Source organism: Zootoca vivipara, chromosome 12 (assembly GCF_965207765.1).
Source record: "Zootoca vivipara chromosome 12, rZooViv2.hap1.1, whole genome shotgun sequence".
In the NCBI taxonomy this organism is placed as follows: domain Eukaryota; kingdom Metazoa; phylum Chordata; class Lepidosauria; order Squamata; family Lacertidae; genus Zootoca; species Zootoca vivipara.
Window position 1 is genome coordinate 48,907,943 of NC_142595.1, and position 27,562 is coordinate 48,935,504.

General features: G+C 47.4%; 1 protein-coding gene across 5 annotated transcripts in view; it reads left to right on the plus strand.

Annotated features, from left to right (window-relative positions):
- Positions 1-3,638: 3,638 nt before the first annotated feature.
- Positions 3,639-27,562, plus strand: part of NOP9 (NOP9 nucleolar protein) — a 29,421-nt gene continuing 5,497 nt past the window's right edge. The window contains exons 1-8 of one of the 5 annotated variants that reach the window (XM_035135750.3): positions 3,639-3,971; positions 4,877-5,310; positions 7,261-7,668; positions 8,787-8,912; positions 9,652-9,793; positions 17,386-17,575; positions 25,312-25,452; positions 26,314-26,460. In XM_035135750.3, the coding sequence (XP_034991641.1) occupies positions 3,922-3,971; positions 4,877-5,310; positions 7,261-7,668; positions 8,787-8,912; positions 9,652-9,793; positions 17,386-17,575; positions 25,312-25,452; positions 26,314-26,460 (1,638 nt within the window). In that variant the 5' untranslated portion in view covers positions 3,639-3,921. Of the gene's footprint in view, positions 3,972-4,876; positions 5,311-7,260; positions 7,669-8,786; positions 8,913-9,651; positions 9,794-13,955; positions 17,225-17,385; positions 17,576-25,311; positions 25,453-26,313; positions 26,461-27,562 lie in introns of those variants that run through there. The other 4 variants (XM_088655900.1, XM_035135747.3, XM_035135749.3 and 1 more) reach the window with 4 other exon arrangements.

Sequence of the window (27,562 nt, forward strand, 5' to 3'; positions counted from 1 at the left end):
CCAGAATCAGCAGTCTATGATTCTATGATTCAGCTCAGTACATACCACTCACCATGATCACCTCTTAACTGGAAACCTATGCCCCCACTATGGAAGGACGTGTGGATCCAGAATTGGCCTTTACAGTCACTTACAGACACACCAGACCATATGCAGGGCAGAGAATCTTCCTTGGCTACGATATCTCCGAAGAAAGAAGAAGGAACAGGAGAAGAAGGGAGAAACGGAACCAGGCAGAGGGCCTTCACAGCAGTGGCACCCTCCTTATGGAATGCCCTCCCATCAGATGTCAGGGAGATAAAGAATTACAGTACACAACTTTTAGAAATGAAGTTTGTTATTTTATTTATTTTTTATATTTTGCTGGAAACCACCCAGAGTGGCTGGAGAAACCCAGTCATTTGGGCTGGGTATTAACAATAAAATTATTATTATTAGGGAGAGTGTAGGGGCAGGGGTTCCTGGATTCTTTCCAGGGAAGTAGTACCACTGAATTTTTTCCAGGACATTCCAGGCTCCACAAGTCAGCCCTACCACTGAAATAAAGTTATTGGATCACATTCTGGTGAGGAAGGTTTAAATGCAACAGGATCCTACAGGTGTTTTCTGAAACCCAACAGTTCTCTGGAAAAGAATGAGTTTCTGTTGTCCCAGTTTTCACCCGAAATCCTCCCTCCCTGCTGTGACACAGCATGAGCGTGACATTGTCAAGGGTGAATAATTGTTCATAATTGCTGCTTTTGGTGGGTGGGTGCTGATGTCATGCTGACAGTAAAATTGTTGCAGCAACTAAAAGAGACTCTATTTTAGGCATATTTAAAAAAAGTTTCCCTTTCCTTGATCGCTTTAGAGAAGAAACCACAAGATATACCAAAATCCATGGCAAAACCTGCTTCACCCCTACTTATTTTCCGGCCTCTCCTTAGATCATCATTCCCCAGAGCTTAGCCTCAGAATAGCTTTTCAATGACAGAACGTGGTTTGGGAATATGTAATGTGCTGAAAAATGCAATGCCTCTGAGCATGCACGGAGTTAATTTTGACGGAGAATTACTATTACAGTACTTCAAATATTATACAGTATACCACTTCTAATCAGAAAAGATTACAAAGCGGTTTATCTATATATATATAAAAATGTAAAAATCGTGAAACTGCATTCTACACTTTTCTCCGTAACCGCTTGACCGATCGTCCTGAAATTTTGACACAATGATCCAGGCCACTCCCCGAGCGTTGTTGGGGGCAAAAATCCCTCAAATCACACACCTGGGCAGGTGTAGACCTGGTTTTACACTAAGTCAAACAGCGCCCTCAAGTGGCGTAGTACCCTCCTCCACCCCCTCCCTTCCTGTGAAATCTAAGCCACACCCACAAACCAAATGGCATCATCAACCAAGCAACTGAAACCACCAAGGCGGCCATTATCAGACAGACTAGGCCGCTTTCCAGACTAGGCCAAGTGGAGGTGGGGGGGGGGGCGAATAGAGGGCAGGGATAAGTAATGGGTCAGAACAGGGTGGGGGGAGACACAGGGATGAAACCTGCCCTCTCCACAGTATCTCACCTCGGCTTTGCAGACTAGGCCGCTTTCCAGACTAGGCCAAGTGGAGGTAGGGGCCTGCCGGGGGGGGGAGGGGTGTCCGAATAGAGGGCAGGGATACGTAATGGGTCAGAACAGGGGGGGGGGGACACAGAGATGAAACCTGCCCTCTCCACAGTATCTCACCTCAACTCAGGGGGACTCTGAGGCTCAGGGGTATCTGAAGGGGGGCTATTACCCTCCATTTCACAGACTAACGCACAGCAACGCGTGCAGGGCCAGCTAGTGAAGGAAATAAAATTAAATCCTGTATATAAAACAATTACAAACTAAATACAGGCTAAAACTGACAACCCAACCCAGTAAAGTGGACGTGTTACAAATAATAAAATTATCACCATCATCATTAAAAGATCAAAATCCACAAAATTACCTTAGATTCTGTTTATTCAGTATATTTCCAGTCTTTCAATAGCCACACAAATAACACATCCGTAAACTCATTCTTACCTGAGTCAGCCTACATCTTTAAACATTGGCCCAAGCTTACACTCTCAAACACGTTTTCAACAATTTGATTGTGCTGTGAATCTATTTGGCCAGACCTTGTTTGGCGACCGGATTTCCCACCCTGGGGAAATCTGGGTCAGAACTAGGTCAAGATAAGTGAAAACAAAAGAGTTGAACTAGGATGATGAGTTATTATATCCCTTAGACTGGGAACACCCAGGGGCTAAATCTGTCTGAGTCCTAGAGAATCCCGACACCCTGTAATTATAATTAATATGATTTCATCCGGGCCACAAAATTAATGGCTTCTTTTGGGAAGAGAATATGAGACACCTAGATCTGCTGTTTCTGAGCCTGGGAGGAACTACAAGGTGTACCTGTGTCCAGTGACATATCTAGGTCTCTGCCCCAGAGATTCGGTGCTGGATCCTGGTTGAAGGAAACAGGGAGCAAGCGGGGATACGACGCTGTATGGCTCTGTTTCAGATCCATAAATCACGTTTTCTCATACCTGCTATCATTCGCATGCCAGGATGAGGGTGGCCACAGCAACGCAGGAAAAGCTTAACCTTGCACACTAAAGGAACTGGCCCACAATTCAACAAGTTGCACAGGGGTACTAGAAAATGTGGCAGTGAGTCACAGCGAAAAACACAAGGAGTCCTGTGTAACCTTAAGGACTAACTGATTTGTGGCAGCCCTGGCTTTTGAAGACAAAGAACCCACCGCTTGCCTGAAGCATCATTCTCAACAGACTTTATAAAAAACAATGTTTTTTTATTTACTATGTTTTAAAGACTTTTTAAAACTATGTTTTTCTATTTACTACACAGTACTTTAAAGACTTTTAAAAACTATGTTTTACTATTTACTATGTTTTAAAGACTTAAAACCTATGTTTTTCTATTTACTATGTTTTAAAGACTTTACTATGTTTTAAAGACTTTTAAAAACCATGTTTTGCTATTTACGTCTTAAACGTTTTAAAACTATGTATTGCTATTTACCATACAGTATTTTAAATACTTTTAAAAACAATGTTTTGCTATTTACTATGCCCTAAATACTTTAAAAAACTGTTTTTCTATTTACTATTTCAAATAGTAAATAGTTAAGTTTGAAAGACTTTTTAAAACAATGTTTTGCTATTTACTCTACAGTATTTTAAATACCCCCTCTCCCTTTGTATTTATGCTGGCTCTAAGGTCCGTGTTGTTTATTTACTGCTATGAAGGTTGTTTTGAGTTACTTATACCGGGTATGAGGCGATAAGTTTTGACAGGTTCATTTCGCTTTGGGATTATGTCTGGTGGCGCGTGTGCTTGAGAAAATCCTTCTATTTGGTTGTTGTTTTTTGGGTTTGTTTGTTTTTAAACGTATTTTTTTATTAAAGATGTCTTGGTTTATTTTGTCACGTCAATCAACACAGGAGGGCGGGGAAAAGGAAAAGAAAGCGCCTGGGAATCCCTTCACGGGGTTAAAGAAACGACCAGCGGGGCATTCTGGGATGGGAGGCGCGCTCCCTCGCGCGGAGCATGCTGGGACGGAGCAGCCCTCCTTCCCTCCCTTCCGGCTTCTTGCCCGCGTTGCATTGTGGGGACGCGAGCTGGGGGCGGCCGGGGTGGGGCGGCGCGCGGTGCATGCTGGGAGGCAGCTGGCAGGCGCCATGCGTCGTTTTTTGCCAGGCTCCGGTGGCCTCCAAGGAAGGAGGGTCGGCGGCGGGTGCTTGTTCCCCGCCGAGCCGCTTCCCACCTTTGCTGCTTAAAAACCCGATTGCAGCAGCAGGAGAAGGCGAGTCCTTGATCCCTTGTTTTTCCAATTATATCAATGCTTAATTTTTATTTTTTATTAATTTTAATTTTTAAGTGATGGTTTTCTCCCTGAGTTTTCAGCTGCGTTGCAGTCAGAAGCTCAACAGGTGATGTTTATTGTGCTCCTAGGGTGGGATAGGGCGGTGGACTTCCGTGGAGGTTTCTTCTTCTTCTAAATCAGTTTTTATTAAGTTTCTTTATATATAAAAAATTACTTCCCAGGCAGTAACATTGGAGGTCTTTAAACAGAGGCTGGGTGGCCGCCTGTCATGTATGATCTAGTTGAGATTCCTGCATTGCGGGGGTGGGGTTGGACTGGATGACCCTCGGGGTCCCCTTCCAACTCTCCAGTTCTGTGATTCTGCGATAGTCGAGCCATATCCACACCAGGCATTTAACCCTGAAACACTCATGGCTTCACCTGCCCAAAGCATTCTGGGAGGTGTAGTTTGTCCAGGGAGCTGAAGGTGGTTAGGAGGCCACTCTGTTGCTACAGCTTTCAGCACCCTCAACAGACTGCAGCTCCCAGGATCCTTTGGGAGAAGCCATGGCTGCCTAAAGGGGTATCATAGTGCCTTAAATGTGTGATGCGAATGTGCCCCTAAAGGGACCCTGCGATGCAACAAGAGCACATGCCATTTTATTTCTTCTCTTCACCCTTACCAAATGTCTTTAGATCTGGTTTTTTAATTGAAACTTCTGAGATTTTAAAATCCGATGTTATCTTTGCCGTTACGCTACCTCTAAGAAACCCAAGAGCCGAATATGTGCTCTTTTTCTTCCTCCCACCCCATCTTCATGACAGCCCTGCGAGGTAGGATATAGGCTAAGGCGAGAGATGGCCACATAGCGAACGTTTTCATTTCCCCTAGCCTTGGGTCTGACAGTTCACCACTATGCCACACTTGCAATTCTGCTCTTTACCTTAACCGGCGTTTTTATTTGCACCTGATCTCCGAGCGTAGTAGATAAAACCTCCCCAGTTAAATAACTGTTGATTTCCTGACTGCAGACAGATTTGTGTGTTGAGGCGCCCCTGCCCACCTGCAGCTATGGGGGTCCCTCCCCAACCACAAAAAGGAGCCCAGAAGAAGGATGAGAGGAAACGAACCTTGTCTGCCTCCTCAACCCAGGAGGGGGAGCCCAAGGAAAACGAGAGTGAGCCTGCCTCCTCGACCCAGGAGGGGCAGCCCAAGGAAAACGAGAGAGAACCTGCCTCCTCGACCCAGGAGGGGCGGCCCAAGGAAAACAAGAGAGAGCCTGCCTCCTCGACCCAGGAGGGGCGGCCCAAGGAAAACAAGAGAGAGCCTGCCCCCTCGACCCAGGAGGGAGGGCCCAAGGAAAGCAAGAGGGAACCGCTGCCCAAACTGGAGCCTGCGGCAGCTGAGTATTTTCGTCGTGCTCACGAGACGTTGAAATCCGGGTTTGACTCTGATGAGGAGAAAGGTAAGATGTTTGGGGAGATGTGCGTTGGGTGTGATGATGGGGAAGCAGGTGGAGACACGGTTTGGGTGTACGTATACGAAAAGGTAAAAGTAAAAGGTAAAGGACCCCTGGATGGTCTAGTCCAGGCACGTCCAACAGGTAGATCGTGATCTACTGGTAGATCATGGGGTGTTCCTGGTAGATCTCTGGCCACTCAGTGATCTACTCCCCCCCCTCAAAAAAAGCTCTACAACTTTGGCTTTCCCAAGAAAACTCAAGAACGTTGCCTTTCCTAAAAAAGCTCTACAACTATGGCTTTCCTAAAAAAGCTCAGCAACTTTTGCTTCCTAGCAAAAAAGTGGGCCATCAGATTAAGTTCCACTATCAGACTGGGGATTCAGGACCCTCAACTGTGTTTTATATAATCAACTTTTGATTATGTTCTGTGTATATCACAATGCTCATTCAGTTCCATTCCTTCATATATTCAGTTCCATTCATTCATTTGCTTCCTAAAAAAAAGCTCAACCACCTTGGCTTCCCAATAAAAGCTCAACAACTTTGATCCATCCAACGACAATGGGTAGATCACTGCCAGTTTTTTTTACACTGTGGGTAGATCACAGTCTATTGGGAGTTGTACGTCCCTGGAGTCGAATTCGACTATGTGGTGTGGCACTCATCTCCGCTTTCAGGCCAAGGGAGCCGGCGTTTGCCTGCATACAGCTTTTCTGGGCCATGTGGCTAGTCTGACTGAACCGCTTCTGGTGTGCGTTAGGTCTTACAAAGAGGTAATAATAATAATAATAATAATAATAATAATAATAAAATTTTATTTATACCCCACCCTCCCCAGTCAAAACCGGGCTCAGGGCGGCTAACACCAATAAAATTACAATAAAACATAAAAAGCAATTAATTAGAATACAGATTAAAATACAATATTAAAATTTAAAATGCAGCCTCATTTTAAGTAGTCCATAAATCCAAACCGTGAGGGAGGAAAAACACAGGGGTCAGACTAAGTCCAGCCCAAAGGCCAGGCGGAACAGCTCTGTCTTGCAGGCCTTGTGGAAAGATGACAAATCCCGCAGGGCCCTGGTCTCCTGTGAAAGCGTTCCACCAAGTTGGGGCCAATACTGAAAAGGCCCTGGCCCTAGTAGAGTAGAGGCCAATCTAGCCACCTTATGGCTCGGGATCTCCAGAATATTGTTGTTTGTGGACCTTAAGATCCTCCGCGGGGCATACCAGGAGAGGCGGTCCCGTAGGTACAAGGGTCCCAAGCCGCATAGGGCTTTAAAGGTCAAAGCCAGCACCTTAAACCTGATCCTGTCCTCCACTGGGAGCCAGTGCAGCTGGTAAAGCACTGGATGAATGGGATCCTGCGGCCGGGACCCCATAAGGACCTGGGTGGGTGTTCCCAAAGCTGCAGGTGTTCATTGGGTTATGTGAGCTAAGAGCAGGAGGCGTTGGTGGGCAGCCATGCAAATAAGCCCACACAAGTTGCTAGTCCTCAATGTTTATTTTGCTAGCCTGCTAAAATTCTAGTATTCTTTCATTCTGCCTGCAGCAGGGGGGGGGGTTCCTTTCCTCTGTGGCTAGCATGGAAATCTTAGCCTCTTAGAAGTCTTGTTAAAAACACTACTATTATTATTGCCATTGATTCATTCATCACTACCTAAACTACCACCTCAAGACGGCTTATATATAAGATAACTAACAAATGAGAATAAAACCACTCGTGGGGAAGACCAAATTATCCACCTGAGCTGGGTTGAAATAATAATGAAGGCTGGGTTGAAATAGTTTTCTGAAGGTTGGAGTAGCAGAACAGACTCCTTTAGAAGTCTTGACGGAGGTTGGGCGGCCAGGCATTTAGGGTCTCAGCCTGCGTACCAGGGGGAGCTGGCAGACAGCTGCCCTGGACACAGAACTGACATAACGTTGTCTTGCTTTTCTTCCCACCCCAAGCCCTTTTTGTCAGCAACGTCCTAGTGGAGGCGGAAGCCGTGGCCCTCCCCCTGGCCCTGGACAAAGCCGGCTCTCTGCTCCTCCAGGCCCTCCTTCCTTCTGCCTCTGCGCCCAGCCTGAGCCGCCTCCTGCGGGCCTTCCTCCCCGCTCTGCGCCTGGCCGCCTGCCACCCCTGCGGGGCTCACATCCTGGAGGCGGCCCTGCTCAGAGCCCTGGTCCTGATTTCGGAGGGAGCAGAGGATGCTGAAGCACTGGAGGACCAGGTTCTGGAGCTGGCGAGGGCCGTGCAGGAAGAGCTGCCAACATTTGCCCTGGACATCCACGCCAGCTTCGTGGTGCGGACACTGCTGCAGGTGCTCGGAGGGGTCCGGGTCAGGTCGGACGTGATAAGGGGGCTCCCGGGGTCAGGTGAGTGCAGCTTGCTTTTTATTTTATTTTATCTGTTAAATTTATATCCCACCCTTCACCCGAAGGTTGCGGGGCGGTTTGCAACATAAAATATGCAAAATACGTAACGTAATAACAAAACAAAACAAACCCACCGAGGAACCAATGCCATTTTTAAAATTTTGTTTTATAATGTATATAAAATGGATAGAGAAATTAAAGCAACAGATGGAAATGAAAACTTTTTTAAAAAAAACCCTACTCTTTTGGCACATTTTTGTTTCAGCAAGCCTACCCAGTTGAAGTGAGCTTTTATCTGTTACTTATTATTGTTATTTTAGCTTTTCAAAAGTATTAAATTATTTTTTAAAATTTCATTGTTTTATCTTTCTTAAGACGACTGTGAGGTTGGTTGTTGGTTTCTTTCAATCAAGCGGTGTGTAAGTTTTATGAGATGAATAAAAATAACTAAAACTAGCATAGGCATATAAAACAAGTACAGTTACATACGGGGTAAATAGTAAATCATTAAATAATGAAAAAAGTGAAACTTGAAGAAAGAATATTAATATTATTTTATTGTCAAGCATGGTTCAAAGTTTGCCAGCCTTGTGACGCTGGTTGACTTAAAAATGATGGTTCAGATATATTTGTTATGCCAAATCATGTAAAATTATGTGTAATTTTTGACCATTATAGCTATATCCCAGGGTGAGTGGCGCCAAACACGCGGTGTAAGATTTTTGGGCTGTTTTCCGCTGAGTTGCAATAATTATTTGAGCTACCAAGAATGTGCGCAAGGCTGGTTCTTTTGACACTATATCAACATTTGTATCATCAAAAATATTCATTCATTCATTAGCATTTGATTTTGGACGGCAAACAGTCGTTTCTTTAGAGGCGTGCGTCATTTCTGTCAACATTAAATTCCCAAAAAAGTGCATTTCCACCATAAATGACAATATGTGCTAAGTTTATCACAATCCTTCTAACAATGATATAGGGGAGAACATTTTGCACATTTTGCACATTTGCAAAGGAGTGCTGTGAGGGTGTTTTAATATTCAGCTATCTTCCTTCCCCTGCCAGTTTTTTCTCTCTCTCATGAACATTTCTCTCTTTCTCTCTCATCCCTCCAGGGTCTTCTTTCTCCAGGGCCAAAAAGGCTAAACTGGAGAGCGATGGGCCTTCGGAATTTGAGGTCCCAGACACCTTCCATTCCCTCCTGGGCGAATTCAAAGGGAGCTTTCAGGAGCACATTCCAAGTGAGGCTGCGCCGCCTGCTGCGAATGCGAATCCAGCTCAACCTGGGGACTCCTGGAGGGAGGAGGGGCTGTTGGATCTGACGGACACTTCCACCAGCTTTAGGAAACGGGGGTGGGGGGGAGGGTCTTGGAGAGATGCAGTGGACTGTACCATGCTGTGGATGGGGGCTGTGTGCAATTCTCTCTTTTTCAAAAAAAAAATTATTATAGATTTTCTTGTGTTACGAAACAAATAAGTGAAGGAAAGTACAATTGGGGCAAATGAGAGGGGAGAGAGAGAGAGAGATGAGGGGCTGTCGTTCTTTCATTGCCTGTCGTCTAGAACCTGACCGTCAAGTTGGAAGGGACCCCCGAGGGTCATAAAGTCCAACCCCCTGCAATGCAGGAATCTTGGCTAGATCATACATGACAAGCGGCCACAAAACCCCCAGCCTGTGCCTTGTTTCTGTTTGTGGGATTGAAAATGCAAAGGGGCGTTCCAAAATGTGACCCCTCCCCCCCACCTTCTCGCCTCCTGTCCCCAACTTGCTTTGTGAATTCATTAAGTCTGTTCCACTGCTACGGGCATCTTTTTGCCTTATTATGGTCTGCATGCATAGACCAGAGTGCAAAACCTTAAGACAAGAGTCTTAAGGATGTCAGGTGTGGGTGACGGGTGGCGCCCCCACCTGCGGTATCTCCTTGCTAAAGTTTAGCAGCTAAACAGTCTCCCTTCAAAATCTTTTTTTCCTCCTTCCAGGTTTCATCACCAACAAGTATTTCAGCCTCTGCCTCCAGGTGGCGCTGGAGGTCTTGCACAGGAAGCTGCCAGAGGACTGCTCAGAGCTGTGCCACTCGATGATTGGCTATTTGAGCTCCCGCAATGTGTCTCCTGGGCAGAGGTAAGCGCTCTGATTTGCCGGGGGCAGTGGGGGCGGTGATGGTGGGAGGAGACTTGGAAGCTGCTGCTGCTGTTCCTGTTCCTTTTTAAAGAGATTGCTATTAGATTTTCATAACTTTAACCAATTAATTTCAAATCTGTTATACATTTCTCTTATAATTGGACTTCCCACCTTTCCATCCATGCTGCTTTTATATCCATCCCTTTGGTATACCATATAATATTCTACATTTCATCTAATATATGTTCCTCTATTTCATATATGTGACGCAGGTGGCTCTGTGGTCTAAACCACAGAGCCCAGGGCTTGCCGATCAGAAGGTCGGCGGCGGTTCGAATCCCTGCGACAGGGTGAGCTCCCATTGCTCAGTCCCAGTTCCTGCCAACTTAGCAGTTCAAAAGCACATCAAAGTGCAAGTAGATAAATAGGTACCGCTCCAGTGGGAAGGTAAACGGCGTTTCCGTGCACTGCTCTGGTTCGCCAGAAGCGGCTTAGTCATGACCTGGAAGCTGTACGCCGGCTCCCTCGGCCAGTAAAGCGAGATGAGCGCCACAACCCCAGAGTCGTCCGCGACTGGACCTAACGGTCAGGGGTACCTGTACCTTTACCTTTTATTTCATATATCTTCCCGTTGTTCAAATTTCAAATCCTGCCTGTGATTTCATTTGGAAGCTGCTGCTGCTGTTCTGGGTGGATTTAGAACACAGGATAATAGAATTACAGAATCGTAGACTTGGAAGGGGCGCAAGGGTCATCTATTCCAACGCCCCGCAATGCAGGCAGTGTGGTATAGTCGTTAGAGGACCTTGCCGAGGGCAAGGCGATGTATCGATATATCTTCCAAAACTGGTTTTGAAGTCCACATTGTGATAATGGTTTCATGATATTGGACCTGGCGATATATCGCCAATCACGATGTGTGTGTGCTATGCAAAGATCACGATGCGGGGAAAGGCAGCCAACGCTTCTGTCGGTTCCTGCAGCCCCTGTTAACTCTTCCGGCTCTGCTCTCCCCTGCCTCCTGCAGGGGACAGTGAACTACAAGAGCAGGCGCTGACAAAAGCAGCCAGCGAAGCAGCTGCCGAGAGCTCGCCTCGGACACCATGCAGTTCTTGCTTTAAGTACAGTGGTACCTTGGTTCTCAAGCTTAATCCGTTCCGGAAGTCCATTCCAAAACCAAAGCATTCCAAAACCAAGGCGCGCTTTCCCATAGAAAGTAATGCAAAACGGATTCATCCGTTCCAGACTTTTAAAAACCACCCCTAAAACAGCCATTTAACATGAATTTTACAATCTAACGAGACCATTGTTCCATAAAAGGAAAGCAATAAACAATGTGCTGCCGTCACACAATCAATCAATCAATCAATCAATCAGTAGCTGAACTGGGTTCCACACAGTCACACAAAAAAGAGAGCCACGAAAACGCAAAATAAATAGCAAAAACAGACAGACCTCAGCGTAACTCTTAAAACGGAAGCACGGCACTCAAAACGGAGCATGTTCGACTTCCGAAAAAGGTTCGCAAACCGGAACACTTCCTTCCGGGTTTGCAGTGTTTGGGCTCCAAGTTGTTTGAGAACCAAGACGTTTGAGAACCAAGGGACCACTGTATAGGATAGGCGACAATTTGGTAGGTGGTTGAGGGAGATGCCAGTTGATTTGGCTCCAGGCTTCTTGCTGGGGTTCCCATTCCCCCTTCCTTTCTCCCGTGAAAAAAATAAACGGGGGCTATCTGCTTCTGAGTTAAACAAAAACCCATGCCCTGTTGTTTAAGCCTCTTTCCTCCCTTCTCCCCTCTTGCACATGTGTGTCTTTGTCTCATTGTGTTGACGCTTTCCCCTTCTGCATTTTTTTTGTGTGTGCACATTTGGCTATGCATTGGTTTCTCTCCTTTCTGAGCATGTGTGGAATTGCCTCTCCCCCCCTGTTATGCTCCGTTTTCTCCTCCTTGCCAATCATCTCTCCTCAATTTTCCCCTCACCCCTTTGCTTTCTCACACATTTGTTCCCACAGTCTTATACAATGGTACCTTGCTTCTCAAAGTTGATCCATTCCGGAAGTCCGCTCCAAAACCAAGGCGCTCTTTCCCATAGAAAGTAACGCAAAGCGGATTCATCCGCTGCACACTTTGGAAAAAAGCACCTAAAACAGCCATTTAACATGAATTTTACTGTCTAACAAGATCATTGACCCATAAAATGAAAGCAATAAACCGTGTACTGCAGTCACACAACCAATCAGTAGCTGAACTGGGTTCCACACAGTCACAAAACAAATGAACTGGGAAAACCTCAAAAACAAAAACGCAAAATAAATAGCAAAAACAAAAGCGCCAAACTCAATCCATTGTGGAAGTCCATTTGACTTCCGAAATGTTCGCAAACCAAGGCGCCGCTTCTGATTGGTGCAGGAGCCCCGAAAACAATAGCCAAAGCCGCATCGGACATTTGGCTTCCGAAAAACGTTCAAAAACCGGAACATTTCTGGGTTTTCAGCGTTTGGGAACCAAGGCGTTTGAATACCAAAGTGTTTGAGAACCAAGGTACCAAAAGGGGGGGAAGTGCTCTTATTTTTATTTTCTGGTGGTTGTTACGTTGTTGGTTCCCCTTAAATAGCTTCCCCCCATATTAAAAGGGCAGGTTTTATCATTATTCTTATTTAAAGGAGGCTATATCTTGGCTTCCTTGCCCTCCCTCCTTCTTCCCCTTTGATAAAAAGGGAGAGATGGGTGGGGCGAGGGCTTTTGCGGGGGCCTTCTGGGTCACGAAAGGGAGAAATGGAGGGGGGGGGGAAAGAAGGTTAAACTGGCTGCCTTATGCTGAAATGGGAGAACGATATGGAAGGTGTTTGTCAGTAAGCAGTGGGAGCAAATGCATGTCTTCTCAGAAGCAAAATTCAATTACAGTGGTACATCTACTTACGAATTTAATGCGTTCCGAACACACATTTCTAAGTCGAAAAAAATTGTAAGTCGAATCCCATAGGAATGCAGTGGGAGAAAAAATTCGTAAGTCGAAGCAACCGTATCTAAAAATTCGTAAGTAGAAAAAATCCTATCTAAACCGCATCCAAGATGGCGGACAGAGCTCCATTCGTAAGTAGAGTTATTTGTAAGTAGAGGTACCACTAATGAATTTTAAATTCATGCTAAATTCAATGGCGCTTACTCCGGGGAAAGTAGAAGTAGACTTAGTTGAACTTAGTGGGACTTACTCACTTTGCCCTCGTGAGTGGGGAACAGGGTGGATTTGATTTAAACCAAATCAATTTAAATCACTCGTCAGTAAGACTTGATTTAAATCATTTTTTATTTTATTTTTACTGAAAGACTCATTCTTGCTGGTATCTTAATATTTACAACCAGAGATAGGAAGGTTTCATTTTTGGAATAATAAATTTTCAGAGTAGTTTTTACAGTCATATAAAAAAAATCACTGATCTGGTTATACTATCAGAAATACACAGACCGATAATTATGAGATTGTGAGGTTTGATAAGTTAGCTGTTTATATTTGGACAACTTTTCTGCTGTACTTTATTGGAAGGAGAAAAATAAATAGATAATCATTTCCTTAATAACAGTTTAAACCATTTACTTAACTAAAACAATAACGTTATAGCATGTGTATCCATGTTTGTTAACTGATGTGGTTAATCAGTGTTTTGTTTTTTGTTTTTGTTTTAAATTGGACTGATTTTTAGCACACGTGAAAAACTTTTTAAAATCCTTATTTCCTGATGAGTAGCCTTTGGACTATAATGTAACTTAAATAGAAAACTTATCTTTAGAAAGATTTTTCCTCAAAAAGCATTTTATTTTAAAAAATCCAATTTAAATTTTTAAAAAATCTGATTTAATTTTTTTTAAAATTGGTTTTTTTATATAAAAAAAATCATTGATTTTTATCCACCCTAGTGGGGAAGTAGCTGCAACTTGACACTAGCAAATGACTAATCGTTAATCATATGCAAGTTTAACATTTTTACTAAATCGACCACTTTCGTAAATTTTAAATTTGCCCCCCAAACCTCACAGAACATTAATATATTCTCCATAAATCTTCCATGGTGCTGTTGAAGGGTGCTATCGTTGAGTTAATTTTCATGGAGTGATGTGCGTCAAGTTTAGATTTTTTACATTTGTTCAATATTTTCCCAGATTAATTGCATTCACTATGAGTCATCGCCGCACTTTGGAACGCCCCGAATACCACCACCTGGTAGGCAAGCCCAAAACCAAAAGTCCCGTTTGGATGCATTTTGGCTTGCCTGCTGACGAAAGTGACTGCGTGGTGGTTGATAATATCGCCATTTGTAAAATATGTTTGCATTCCGTATCGGTGAAGGGCGGAAACACTACCAATCTCATGAGCCACCTCAAGCTTCACCACCCCCAGAAATTTAAGGAGCTGCCTTCTTCATCGGCCGGCATTTCCGGTTATTCATGTAACAGTGCAGACGACCCTCCGGCTGCAGCAACAGCGGTCAGTGCTGACGAGCCTGCCAGAACCGCCGTGGAAATTCCTAGGAAGCGGCAAAAAACGCTGCTGGATTTTCAGCCGCTCAATTTCGAGGCCCCGAGATCTTGTAGCCAGGCCATAACGGAGTACCTGGCCACGTGCATGCAGTCTTACAACATAGTAGACCACCCGAAATTTATCCAAATGGTCAACACCCTGAACCCACGGTACCAATTGCCCAGCAGGAAGTACTTTGCAACCAAAGGCGTTCCGACGCTGTACAACGACACGGTGGAGAAAATGAGGAGAGAGATAGGTCGGGTGAAGGAGAGCGAGCTGGTCATCACTACCGATTGCTGGACATCGGTAGGAGGCACCCCGTTTTTGGCCGTGACGGTACATTTCATTTCGGACGAGTGGAAGCTGATCGACGCTTTCTTGGGCTGCAAGCACTTTCTGAAGGACCACACCTCCGACAACCTCTGCGAGATGCTCGCCGACACGTTGTCGGAGTGGGACATAGACGTGAAGAACATATTTTGCAGCACGACGGACGATAACGGCGCCATTCTGAAGGCGGTCCGGCAGCTGGGCTTAGAGTACATCTCTTGCTTTGCCCAGAACATCAACATTGGTGTCGGCCGAGCTTTGAACCTGACGCCGCTGAGGAGGGCGATCGTCCGGCTGAAAAGCCTGCAGAACACCATTTGCCACAGTTGGAAGATGAGGCGAGACCTCGGCAAAGCCCAGGAGCTGCTTCAGATGGAGAAAGAGAGCTTGCCGAGCGCTTGCCCCACCAAATGGTGGAGCGTACTCAAGCTCTGCCGGAGGTTTCTCGAAAACCAGCTCCCGGTTTGCAAGATGCTGATGGATTACCCGTCGAAAAAGCACTTGATGTTGGAGGGGTGCGACGTCTCGGCTGTGCAAGACTTTGTCTCTGCGGCTACCCTGCTAGAGGACATCACCACGACTCTCAGCGGGAGCACTTGCGTCCCGGCCTCGTCCGTTCTGCCTCTCTATCGGCAAATTAAGAAGCGCCTCCAGCCCGAGGAGGGAGATAGCACGCTCTTGCAGGACATTAAACATGAAATTTTGGGTGCGCTGTCAGAAAAGTACGAAAACGGGCCTATGGTAACCACTCTGGGCCTAGCCTCCTTGTGCGACCCGAGGTTTCGCCTGCGTTTCTTGGAGGCTCCCGAGGCTGTCAGGCAGGAGGCCATACAAAAGATGGCCGACTTGCATGCTGGCGGCCTGTCTGCGGAGCCAGACGATCAGCCTGATACGCCAAAAAAGGAAGGGTTGGCCAAAATTTTCGATTTGGAGGAAGAAGAGGACCTTTCGGGGGATGGATTTGAACCGCTGTCTGTCTTGAAAGCAGAAAAAGAGCTCAAAGGCTACATGGCTATGCCCAGAGTGAACTATGATGATTCCCCACTGACGTGGTGGAAGACGAACGAGGCGTTCTTCCCAATGTTGAAGGTGCTCGCAAAGAGGTTTTTGGCCATCCCGGGAACGAGCGTGTCTTCCGAAAGTGTGTTCAGCACGGCTGGCAACGTTCTCCAGAAACAAAAAACATCCCTCTTGCCGGAGAACGCCGAAATGCAAATCTTCCTGGCCAAAAATATAAATTTCGTTTGACGGGGTTTTTTTGCTCGTGTTAAAGTTCATCCAGGTTTAACAAAGGAAAACGAACAAAACAGTCAAATAACTGGTGTTGTGGGCTGTATATGCACATTCAGCTAAAGCTATACTTGAAATACCTAAAAGTGTGACGCAGAATTGGCTCCCCCCCCCCCTGTTCAGCAATGTAATTGAATCGTTTGGGGGGGGCATTCTCTCACCTTGCCTTTGATATCTATGCTGCTAATTCTTTAATTTTTGAGAAAATGTGCCGATTAAGAAAATGATCAGTGCTGTGAAATAACTGTTGTAACAATATGCTAAGGGTAAGTAAAAATGTATGCATTTTAGACCCCTGAGTAGCAGCAGTTGCCAGAACGTTCCCCCCGTTTGCCTCGACAAAGCGCCACCCTTATTTCAGCCATCATGATATATTGGTATATTGCGATGTTTCGCTGGTGATATGTCACAGTGTTGAAAAGGAGATATTGCCCAGCCCAGCCTAGCAGCTCATCACTGTCCCTTAGCCTAACCCAGTGTTTCTCAACCAGTGTGCCTCCAGATGTTTTGGGACTACAACTCCCATCATCCCTAGCTAGCAAGACCAGTGGTCAGGAATGATGGGAGTTGTAGTCCCAAAACATCTGGAGGCACACTGGTTGAGAAACACTGGCCTAACCTACCTCATGCGATATTGTGATTATAACATGGGAGAAAGGGCGAAAGAAGCAGGTTGCAGCCCAGCAGAAATGGTTTGGTTTCTTTCGAGTGAAAATGACAGCTTCCTAACACACACACGCACACACACACACAGTGGCGCTCTATGCACCGACTGCAAAAAAATATATTCAGGAAAAGAGTTAGAAAAAAACTTTAAATTGTTTTGGAGGTTAATCTGAAATTAAGATGGATTTAAGCGGGTTGGGGTCTCTGAGATCTTCTCTCTTACATTGTGGATGTCAGCTTCCATATGCATGTTGTTGGTTATTAATGCTGTTGCTGCTGTTGTCACGGCCTTCTGCTAGAACAATGAACTTAAAAACTCAACGGTGTACCTTTTTCAGGGACTGCTAAAAGCGTGTCTTGTTCAGGCAACCCTGCCCAGATAATGTAGGATGCCGACACTGTGTTTCAATCTGGTTCTTCAGCTTGTGGTTGACTTCCAGTTACTTTTGAAAGTTTTGTAGCTCTTAAATTTCCTTGTGTCCCCCCCCCCCCCTGTAAACCACTATGAGTTTTGTTTGTTTGTTTTTTAAAAAAACAACCAAGCTGTATATATATATATATAGAATTTTATCAAATAAATAAATAAATACCAATGGGGAAGAAATAAAAACAAATAAATTGACCCCTTCTCCTGTCTGCTGCCTCTTTACTGGCTCTTGGGGGGGGGCCTTAAGGGTGGGCTTTGGGACTTTCCAAGATTGGGGGTGGGGTGGGGACGTGGTTAGGGAAGCAGCATGAATTGGCCTGGGACTTCTCTGACCGGGGGCCATCTTTCTCTCTCAGCCCCCTCCTGGTGTTTCTGAAGGACGCCACTTGCAGCCGGGTGCTGGACAAGGTCCTGGAAGTCTCTGACCGGAAAGCCTTGCTCTCCTTCTATAAGTCCCACATGAAAGGGCAGCTTCTCGTCCTGGCAGCCCACAAGGTGGCGAACTTCACCTTGCAGCGGCTCATCCAGGCAGCCTCCAGGAAATTGGTGAGTGACAGCCCTTGCGGCCACCATTGGGGGGGGGGTTGGGGGCGGCGGATCGAAACCGTTCCAGCCGTCAACATGCAAGATTTGCCCTTGTGTGTGTGTGTGTGTGTGTGTGTGTGTGTGTGTGTGTGGTTGGTGATATTTGCAACATCCTGTTGGGAGTTTTTCTAGGCAACCCAAAACCCTTCCAAGTACAGTGGTGCCTCGCTTAACGAATGCCCTGCTTAACGAAATTTCCGCTTAACGAAAGGTTTTTTCTAGCGGAGGTTGCCTCGCTAGACGAATTCGTTTTACGAAAAATTCGTCTAGCGAATCGCGTTTTCCCATAGGAATGCATTGAAATTCAATTAATGTGTTCCTATGGGCAAAATTTTTTTTTAAAAAATTCAATGCATTCCTATGGGATTCGCTAGACGAATTTTTCGTTATAAGAAAAGACTCGTGGAATGAATTAAATTCGTCTAGCGAGGCACCACTGTGGTACCTTGGTTCTCGAACGGCTCGGCTCCCGAACAAATCGGCTCCTGAACGCCACAACCCCGGAAGTGAGTGTTCTCATTTGCGAGCGTTTTCCAGGAAGCCGAACATCCGACGCAGCTTTCGATTGAGTGCAGGAAGCTCCTGCATGCAATCGGAAGCAGCGCCTTGGTTTTTGAACCGTTTTGGGAGTCAAACAGACTCCCGGACCGGAGTAATAGTACCACTGTATTCTGCTCTGGTCAGACCTCGCCTGGAGTACTGTGTCCAGTTCTGGGCACCACAGTTCAAGAAGGATACTGACAAGCTGGAACGTGTCCAGAGGAGGGCAACCAAAATGGTGAAAGGCCTGGAAACGATGCCTTATGAGGAACGGCTTAGGGAGCTGGGTATGTTTAGCCTGGAGAAGAGAAGGTTAAGGGGTGATATGATAGCCATGTTCAATTTATATAAAAGGATGTCATATGGAGGAGGGAGAAAGGTGGTTTTCTGCTGCTCCAGAGAAGCGGACACAGAGCAATGGATTCAAACTACAAGAAAGAAGATTCCACCTAAACATTAGGACAAATTTCCTGACAGTAAGAGCTGTTCGGCAGTGGAATTTGCTACCAAGGAGTGTGGTGAAGTCTCCTTCTTTGGAGGTCTTTCAGCAGAGGCTTGACAGGCATATGTCAAGAATGCTTTGATGGTGTTTCCTGCTTGGCAGGGGGTTGGAATGGATGGCCCTTACGGTCTCTTCCAACTCTATGATTCTAAGTTTGAGAACCAAAGGTACTACTGTACCAGGCCCCGGTGTAGCAAAGTAAACACACAGCTTCCAAGGGCTTAGGGGTTCCCAAGTCTAGCACAGAGTGTAAGAAACAAATTGCAGGAAACGTTTGAATACAGACAAGTATTTCCCCGTTCTTAAGCGTAGGTTACAAATTGAACATAAATCTATCCGGAGTCCTGATAAGAGGTTCAGCTCCAAAGCTTCGGGCCGGGCCCTAAAAGCTGCCAGACCCCCCCTCTCCATATCTTCGCAGTACGATAGCAGAGTTCAGACTAAACATCTCTCTCTCTGTCCAGTTTGGAAACGCTGCATGTTTAGAAAGCATTCTTCAGAGTGTCCTTGCACCTGTCGTAAGCAAACCAGCTTGACGCTGCTTCTGGAAACCTCACACAGTTTAATGTACACAGGCTGTCATTTCTGAGAATGAATGACTCATCCCAACATGTTTCCCACACAGAAAACCGCAAACGTGCAAGGTTACATTGGGGGCTTACTAGTTTAGGGCCGCAGTTTTCAACCTTTCTGAGTGCACGGCTCCCTTGACCACCGACCACATTGTTTCTGCGGCTCCCCTGCGGAAGCCATTTACGCTGGGGTCAAGTTACACGTAAGTGGAGTGTTTCCCTGTTCTGCCCCATCCCTTTTCGACTGGAACCCGAGCGATGCTGCTGCTGTGCGGGGCTGAGCCGACAAACTCCACATTTCAGTCTGCCTTTGCTGAAATTGGTGTGCACTTGGGGCAGGGGGCGGAGAGGGCAAAACAAGATTAAGAAGCAGAAATACATCTTGGGGGTAGAAGGCGAGAAACACAGAAGACTTCTCACTTTCAGGGTTATTTTTAAATCCCTCCTCCTAGAGCACACACACATCCATCAAGCTACTTTGCTATTGTCATGCAATTCTCAAGCCCTCTGTGTAACACTAAAGGTAAAGGGACCCCTGACCATTAGGTCCAGTCGTGATCGACTCTGGGGTTGCGCGCTCATCTCGCATTATTGGCCCAGGGAGCCGGCGTACAGCTTCCAGGTCATGTGGCCAGCATGACAAAGCCGCTTCTGGCAAACCAGAGCAGCACACGGAAACGCTGTTTACCTTCCCGCTGGAGCGGTACCTATTTATCTACTTGCACGTTGACGTGCTTTCGAACTGCTAGGTTGGCAGGAGCTGGGACCGAGCAACGGGAGCTCACCCCGTCACAGGGATTCGAACCGCCGACCTTCTGATCAGCAAGCCCTAAGCTCTGTGGTTTAACCCACAGTGCCACCTGCATCCCTGTGTAACACTAAGGAACTGTTAATAACTGAAGCTGGGGAGGATTTTTGGCGGTGGTGGGAAGATTTTAAGATGATGAACCAGTCACGCAAAAGTGTTTCCCCACTGTTTTTTTTGCCACTGTTAACGAAAGGACAGCCCCCCCCCCCGGGCTCCTTTGAATGTTCCTCAAGTCACCTCGGGGTGCCACAGCACACTGGTTGAAAACCAATGGTTTTGGGGAAATGTGAGAAAAAAGGCAACACAAGTAAGAGGACAAGCGACGGAATCTCCTCAATTTTGTGGGTACCACGTCCCCGGGGTGCTGCACGCATGGGAGGATCAGGCAAATCGGCAGAGAAGAAGGCTTAAACCATGGCTACTAATCAGGGTTTGAAATCTCCTGGGCGCATTTTGCTACTGGTGTGGGTCCAGTTGCGGCTACGTGGAGATTCTGGTTGGCGACGGACGTTTCCATCAGACCAGCCGACTGTTGTTGTTGTTTAGTCGTGTCCGACTCTTCGTGACCCCCTGGACCAGAGCACGCCAGGCACTCCTGTCTTGCACTGCCTCCCGCAGTTTGGTCAGACTCATGTTCGTAGCTTCGAGAACACTGTCCAACCATCTCGTCCTCTGTCGTCCCCTTCTCTTTGTGCCCGCAATCTTTCCCAACATCAGGGTCTTTCCCAAGGATTCTTCTCTTCTCATGAGGTGGCCAAAGTATTGGAGCCTCAGCTTCAGGATCTGTCCTTCCAGTGAGCACTCAGGGCTGATTTCCTGCAGAATGGATAGGTTTGATCTTCTTGCAGTCCGTGGGACTCTCAAGAGTCTCCTCCAGCACCATAATTCAAAAGCATCCATTCTTCGGCGATCAGCCTTCTTTATGGTCCAGCTCTCACTTCCATACATCACTACTGGGAAAACCATAGCTTTAACTATACGGACCTTTGTAGGCAAGGTGATGTCTCTGCTTTTTAAGATGCTGGGGCACAGCAAAAGACACGTGCCTTTTATTTCTGCGCAGTTGCACGAATCATGGGCCCCCTTGCAGGGCGCCTTAGTTTTTCACCATCACATTGAGGAAAGCAAGTGCGGGGCTGAGTACAGGGATATTTGACTTGTGTTTACAGCCTTTCCAGAACACACGGACCACACTTAAAAAACCTCTGCCTTCACACCAATCCCATTTCCACTGCGTGTGGTTTTCCTCCTCGCATACTGGGAAACAGGAAATGGTTGCAAGAGCAAGCTACAGTCAAGCAACGGAGGTCGTAGAAGTGTGGCGTTGGAAGGGGGACCCCGAGGGTCATCTAGACCAACCCCCTGGCACATAGGCATTCCGTTGTGCTCCTGCTCGCGGGCTTCCCCCGTGCATCTGGTTGGGCTTGTTGGGCCACTGGCCTGATCCAGCAGATTCCTCTTAGATGTGGTCCATTCCGCTGCAAACCACCTGTTTGGATTATGGACCCTGGTGCCCAGGAACTGAGCGATGCTGGCATTTCGTAAGATGGAGTCATTTAAAAAAGACATCCACGCTGTAGCCACTCCTGTGAAAATGCTTTGCTGCGTCTCTGTTGCCTTTGGACTCGCAGGGCGGCGGCTTCCACCCCAAGCAAAATCTTCCATATTAATCTAAGGCAGGCACCCCCAAACCTCGGCCCTCCAGATGTTTTGGACTACAATTCCCATCATCCCTGACCACTGGTCCTGATAGCTAGGGATCATGGGAGTTGTAGGCCAAAACATCTGGAGGGCCGCAGTTTGGGGATGCCTGATCTAAGGTCTGCTTGTGAATTTAGACCTGAGCTATCTAGCCTCTTTGGTGTGGCATACATCGCAGATACAGTCTTGGAAATCTTGATGAGGAATTGAGATTCCTTCCCAAGTGCTTTTGGTTTTGCCGGGAAGGGAGGTGGTCCGCACTCTTAATAATAATAATAATAAATAATTTTTATTATTTATACCCCTCCCATCTGGCTGGGTTTACCCACCCACTCTGGGCAGCTCCCAACAGAATATAAAAAACACACGACAAAACATGAAACATTAAAAACTTCCCTAAACAGAGCTGCCTTCAGATATCTTCAGATTTCCTTGACATCTCGATGTTCCATAGGGCATGCGCCACCACCGAGAAGGCCCTCTGCCTAGTTCTCTGTAACTTCGCTTCTCGCAGGGAGGGAACCGCCAGAAGGCCCCCGGAGCTGGACCTCAGTGTCCAGGCAGAACGATGGGGGTGGAGACGCTCCTTCAGGTATACTGGACCGAGGCCATTTAGGGCTTTCAAGGTCAGCACCAACACTTTGAATTGTGCTCAGAAACATACTGGGAGCCAATGTAGGTCTCTTAGGACCGGTGTTATGTGGTCTCGGCGGCCGCTCCCAGTCACCACTCTAGCTGCCGCCTTCTGGATTAGTTGTAGTTTCCAGGTCACCTTCAAAGGCAGCCCCACATAGAGCGCATTGCAGTAGCTTGCTTCAAATCCCTCTGACGTCGTCGAGAGGCATTGCTACGATGCTGAAACTGGATGAGAAATGAAGATTAAAAATTGGGAGATCGAGAGGGGAAGGGCGGTCAGCTTCTAAAATAAAAGTATGTCTTCCCTATGCAAAAGGGACGCGGGTGGTGCTGTGGGTTAAACCATTGTGCTGCTTGGGCTCGCCGATCGGAAGGTTGGTGGTTTGAATCCCCACGATGGGGTGAGCTCCTGTTGCTCTGTCCCAGCTTCTGCTAACCTAGCAGTTCGAAAGTACACAGTGCAAGTAGATAAATAAAAAAACCGCTCCGGCGGGAAGGTAAACGGCGTTTCCGTGCGCTGCTCTGGTTTCACCAGAAGTGGCTTAGTCATGCTGGCCACATGACCCGGAAAAACTTTCTGAGGACAAACTTGGCCTGTAAAGTGAGATGAGCACTGCAACCCCAGAGTCGTTTGCGACTGGACTTAACTGTCGGGTGCCTTTAACTTTACCTTATGCGAAAGGCGTTGGGGAGAATGCTGTCCACAACTGCCAGCCCTCCCTTCCCAATCTCCTTCATTGGACTCCCTTTCTTTGGAGGTTTTACAGCAGAGGTTGGATGGCTGCCCGTTAGGGATTCTTTAGCTGAAATTCCTGCATTGCAGGGGGTTGGACTAGATGACCCTTGGGGTTCCCTTCCAACACTACAATTCTGCGATTTCTGTGGGGAAAGCGCCCTTGTAGGTTGACCCTAACCCAGATTACTGGGCGGATTGCCCCAGTAAAACCTGCAGTTGAAGGCCTGTATCAGAAACGTGGCTGAACTCACTCCCGTTGGCTCTGCCAGGAATGATGGGAGTTTTAGTTGAACCCAACATCTGCAGGGCCAAAGGTTCCTTCCCTAGCCTAGATGGGGACGAGTGGAATGCAACACCAGAAGAGTCTGGCTCCTGGATCAGGCCAAAGGTCCATCTAGTTTAGCATCCTGTTCTCGCAGCGGCCAGCCAGATGCCCCCAAAGAGAAGCCCAGAGGGCAACAGCAATCTCCCCAGTTTCCATTCCCAGCAGGCGCACTGTCTCCATAGCTGTTGTGGCTACCAGCCACAGGTAGCCTTATTCCCCCATGAATTCCTCCGATCTTGTGGCCGTGAGTTCCACAGCCGGCAGCTATGCACCCTTCGAAGAAGCACTTGACATTCAGCTTCACAGGATGTTTGCGGCTCCCCACGTTATGAGAGATCAGGAAAAACCTCTTCAGTGGTACCTTGGTTCTCAAACTTAATCCGTTCCGGAAGTCCGTTCCCAAAACCAAAGCGTTGCAAAACCAAGGCGTGATTTCCCATAGAAAGTAATGCAAAACGGATTCATCCGTTCCAGACTTTTAAAAACAACCCCTAAAACAGCAATTTGACGTGAGTTTTACTATCTAGAGTAGGGGCCCCCAGACTACGGCCCGGGGGCCGGATGTAGCCCAATTAGCCCGCCAATCCGGCCCGCGACGACCCCCGCCACCCGCCACCCGCTCTTACGGCGCGCAGCGCGGCAGCGCTCTTCCGGGTTGGGAAAAAAGTGCCGAAAATCCTTTGTGCGCATGCGTATGGGCCTCTCCCGACCCGGAAGAAGTCATTTCTGGTGCACTTCCGGGTCGGGGGAGGCCCACGCGCATGCGCACAACGGATTTTCGGCGCTTTTCCCACCCTGGAAGCGCGCCGCCACGCCAGTAAGCGCCCGTGCGCATGCGCATGGGCGCGCACTCCCCCGCCCTCCGGCCCGCTGCGTGATCGGCGCGGTGGGAACCGGCCCAAACGCCGGTAAGTCTGGGGACCCCTGATCTAGAGGGACCCAGGCGGCGCTGTGGTTAAACCACTGAGCCTAGGGCTTGCTGATCAGAAGGTCGGCGGTTCGAATCCCTGTGACGGGGTGAGCTTCCGTTGCTTGGTCCCAGCTCCTGCCCACCTAGCAGTTTGAAAGCACCTCAAAATGCAAGTAGATAAATAGGAACCGCTACAGCGGGAAGGTAAACGGCGTTTCCGTGCGCTGCTCTGGTTCGCCAGAAGTGGCTTTTTCATGCTGGCCACATGACCTGGAAGCTGTACACCGGCTCCCTCGGCCAATAATGTGAGATGAGCGCCACAACCCCAGAGTCGGTCACGACTGGACCTAATGGTCACGGGTCCCTTTACCTTTACCTTTTACTATCTAACCAGACCACTGAGCCATAAAATGAAAGCAATAATCAATGTACTGTACTATAAAATAAATAAGACAGTATTGTAGATGATAAAAAAAATTTTTTCTTACCTGCACTGATGATAGTCCTTGTTTGGATGGGGGGCTTTTATCCATTTCCGCAGTCACACAATCAATCAGTAGCTGAACTGGGTTCCACACAGTCACAAAAACGAACCGAAAAAGCCTCAGAAACAAAAATGCAAAATAAATAGCAAAAACAATAGCGGCAAACTTAATCCATTCCAAGAGTCGGTTTGACTTCTGAAATGCTCGAAAACCAAGGCGCAGCTTCTGAATGTTCGAAAACTGGATCACTTAACTTCCGGGTTTTCGGCGTTTGGGAACCAAGGCGTTTGAGTACCAAGATACCACTGTATCAACTTCCTTGGCGCCATGCATAATTTTTATATGCTTTGATTTAGTCTCTTGTTTCTCGCCTTCCCTCTAAAGCCCCAAACTTTGCTACCGTTTCTTGGAAATGATTCTGCTGTCCCCGCCCTGAAGATGCCTGCCTCTCTCCCCCCCCCCCCGCCCCATCTCTCTTCCAGCTGGGAAAACTCATTGAGGAGCTGGGCCCCGGCGTGGAAAACATCTTGGCCTGTGAGCACTTGGGCTTGATCACAGCGCTACTGGGAGCCTGCAGAAAACACGGCTCTCACCAGCAGGAGGTGCTGCAACTTCTCATGGAGGTAAGAATCCCTCCTCCCCTCCATCCGAAACCCGCATCTATGCGGCTTGGGACCCTCGTACCTACGGGACCACCTCTCCTGGTATGCCCCACGGAGGAGCTTAAGATCCACAAATAACAATATTTTGGAGATCCCGAGCCATAAAGTGGCTAGATTGGCCTCAACTAGGGCCAGGGCCTTTTCAGTATTGGCCCCGACTTGGTGGAACACTCTGTCACAAGAGACCAGGGCCCTGCGGGATTTGGCATCTTTCCGCAGCGCCTGAAAGTCGGAGCTGTTCCGCCTGGCCTTTGGGCTGGACTCAGTCTGACCACTATGTTTTCCCTCCCTTATGGTTTTGATTTGGGCCAAAATATTTTTTAAAATCTGGATAGTATTTTAATCTGCATTTTAATTGATTGTTTTTCTTTCTTTTATGTTTTGTTGTGTTCTTGTTGATGTCAGCCACCCTGAGCCTGGCTCTCACTGGGGAGGGCGAAGTATAAATAAAAAATGATTATTATTACAGTGGTGCCTCGCAAGACGAATTTAATTGAATTTAATTGAATTTAATTGAATTTAATTGCATTGAAATTTCTTTTTTTTGCCCATAGGAACGCATTAATTAAATTTCAATGCATTCCTATGGGAAACTGCGATTCGCAAGATGAATTCTTTGCAAAATGAATTCGTCTTGCGAGTCACCATCAGATCGCAAGACGCATCCGTCTTGCGAAAAATTCATCTTGCAGGGCATTCGTCTTGTGAGGTGCCACTGTATTATTATTATTATTATTATTATTATTATTATTATTATTATTATTATTATTATCTTCTTGCTAAGTCTGATATGGCTGCTGTTTCCTCCTCTGCTCCTCTCAGGCCTTCCACTGCTGGGAGCCGCCGTCCCGCCAGCTGGCCTGCGTCCCTCTCATTGCTTCCGTCTTGGCCTACGAGGTGTATTACGGCGAGGAGGAGGACGTGGAGAACACCCCGCAGGAGGAGGAAGAGGATCCGTCTCAGCAACAGGTGGGGAATAGGAGATCTCAAACCGAGACCCACAAATCGTTAAGCTGTTCCTTGTAAGAACTGTTACATAATACGATGACTTCCCCGGGAGGCAATGGAGTGCGCTTTCGGGGGCGAAGTCAAACCGCTGGAGGATCACAGCGCCCGCTGTGGCTGTAGAGACCTGTCACTCGTAGCTGCTGCCTCCTGTGTTTTTTTTGCTGCACTAGCAGCACCAAATTGACCTCCCCGGGGCTCAAGGCTGGGCGGTGTGTCTGGAGGTCCTGGGCTGCCCAGATGACAAGACTCAGCCTGGCCGTGCTCCAAAGGAAAGCAGAGCAAGACGTTTGGCACTAGCTTGGCTGCAGGAGTTGCCGGGAGGAGGCGTACAGGGCACGATCCGGCTGCCCACTCCAGATCTGTGTAGGGTTTACACCTGAGCCTTTTCTTCTCCCAAAGATATCCCGCAAAGCAGCCTGAGGTTTAGGATCGGAGTGTTCCTTCTCCTTCCCAGATTGGGGCTCCCTTCCCAGATTGACAAATGCAGAATCTGCCTGTTTTCACAAGCAGGGGAACTCCCTGAGGGTTTGAGACCCACCGGCTCCCCTCACCTGGTTTAGCCGGCCAGTCAAAGACGCTGTCCCATGCTCAGTTTCCAGGAGCCACAGGTGAGAGCTGATTTCAGGGTGGGGACCAAAGGTGGACAAACTACCCCAGAAGGAGCAGGATATGTCCTTCATCAGAGGTACTACCCCTCCCTTAACACCCTACACACCCCAAGAACTGCTATAGAACTCTTTTAAGAACTGGTGTCGTGAGTTTTGCTTACCTCTTCCCTCCTCAGCCTTTTTTCCTTTTGTGTTGTGTCTCTCTAGACTGCAAGCCTAAAGAGGGCAAGGGCTAGCTTGCCTGGTGCACCTACCTTAGCCAGTCTCTCGTAAGACTAGAACTCCAGCGAAGCTGAATGCTGGAAGGGAACTCCCTTTTCAGGCAGCACACATAAGTTAGACTGCGGAACTCACTGCCACAAGGAGGCAGTGGCGGCCACCGACCTGGATGGCTTGAAAAAGAGGATTGGGCAGATTCCTGGAGGAGAGGACCATCGATGGTTATTAGCCCAAGG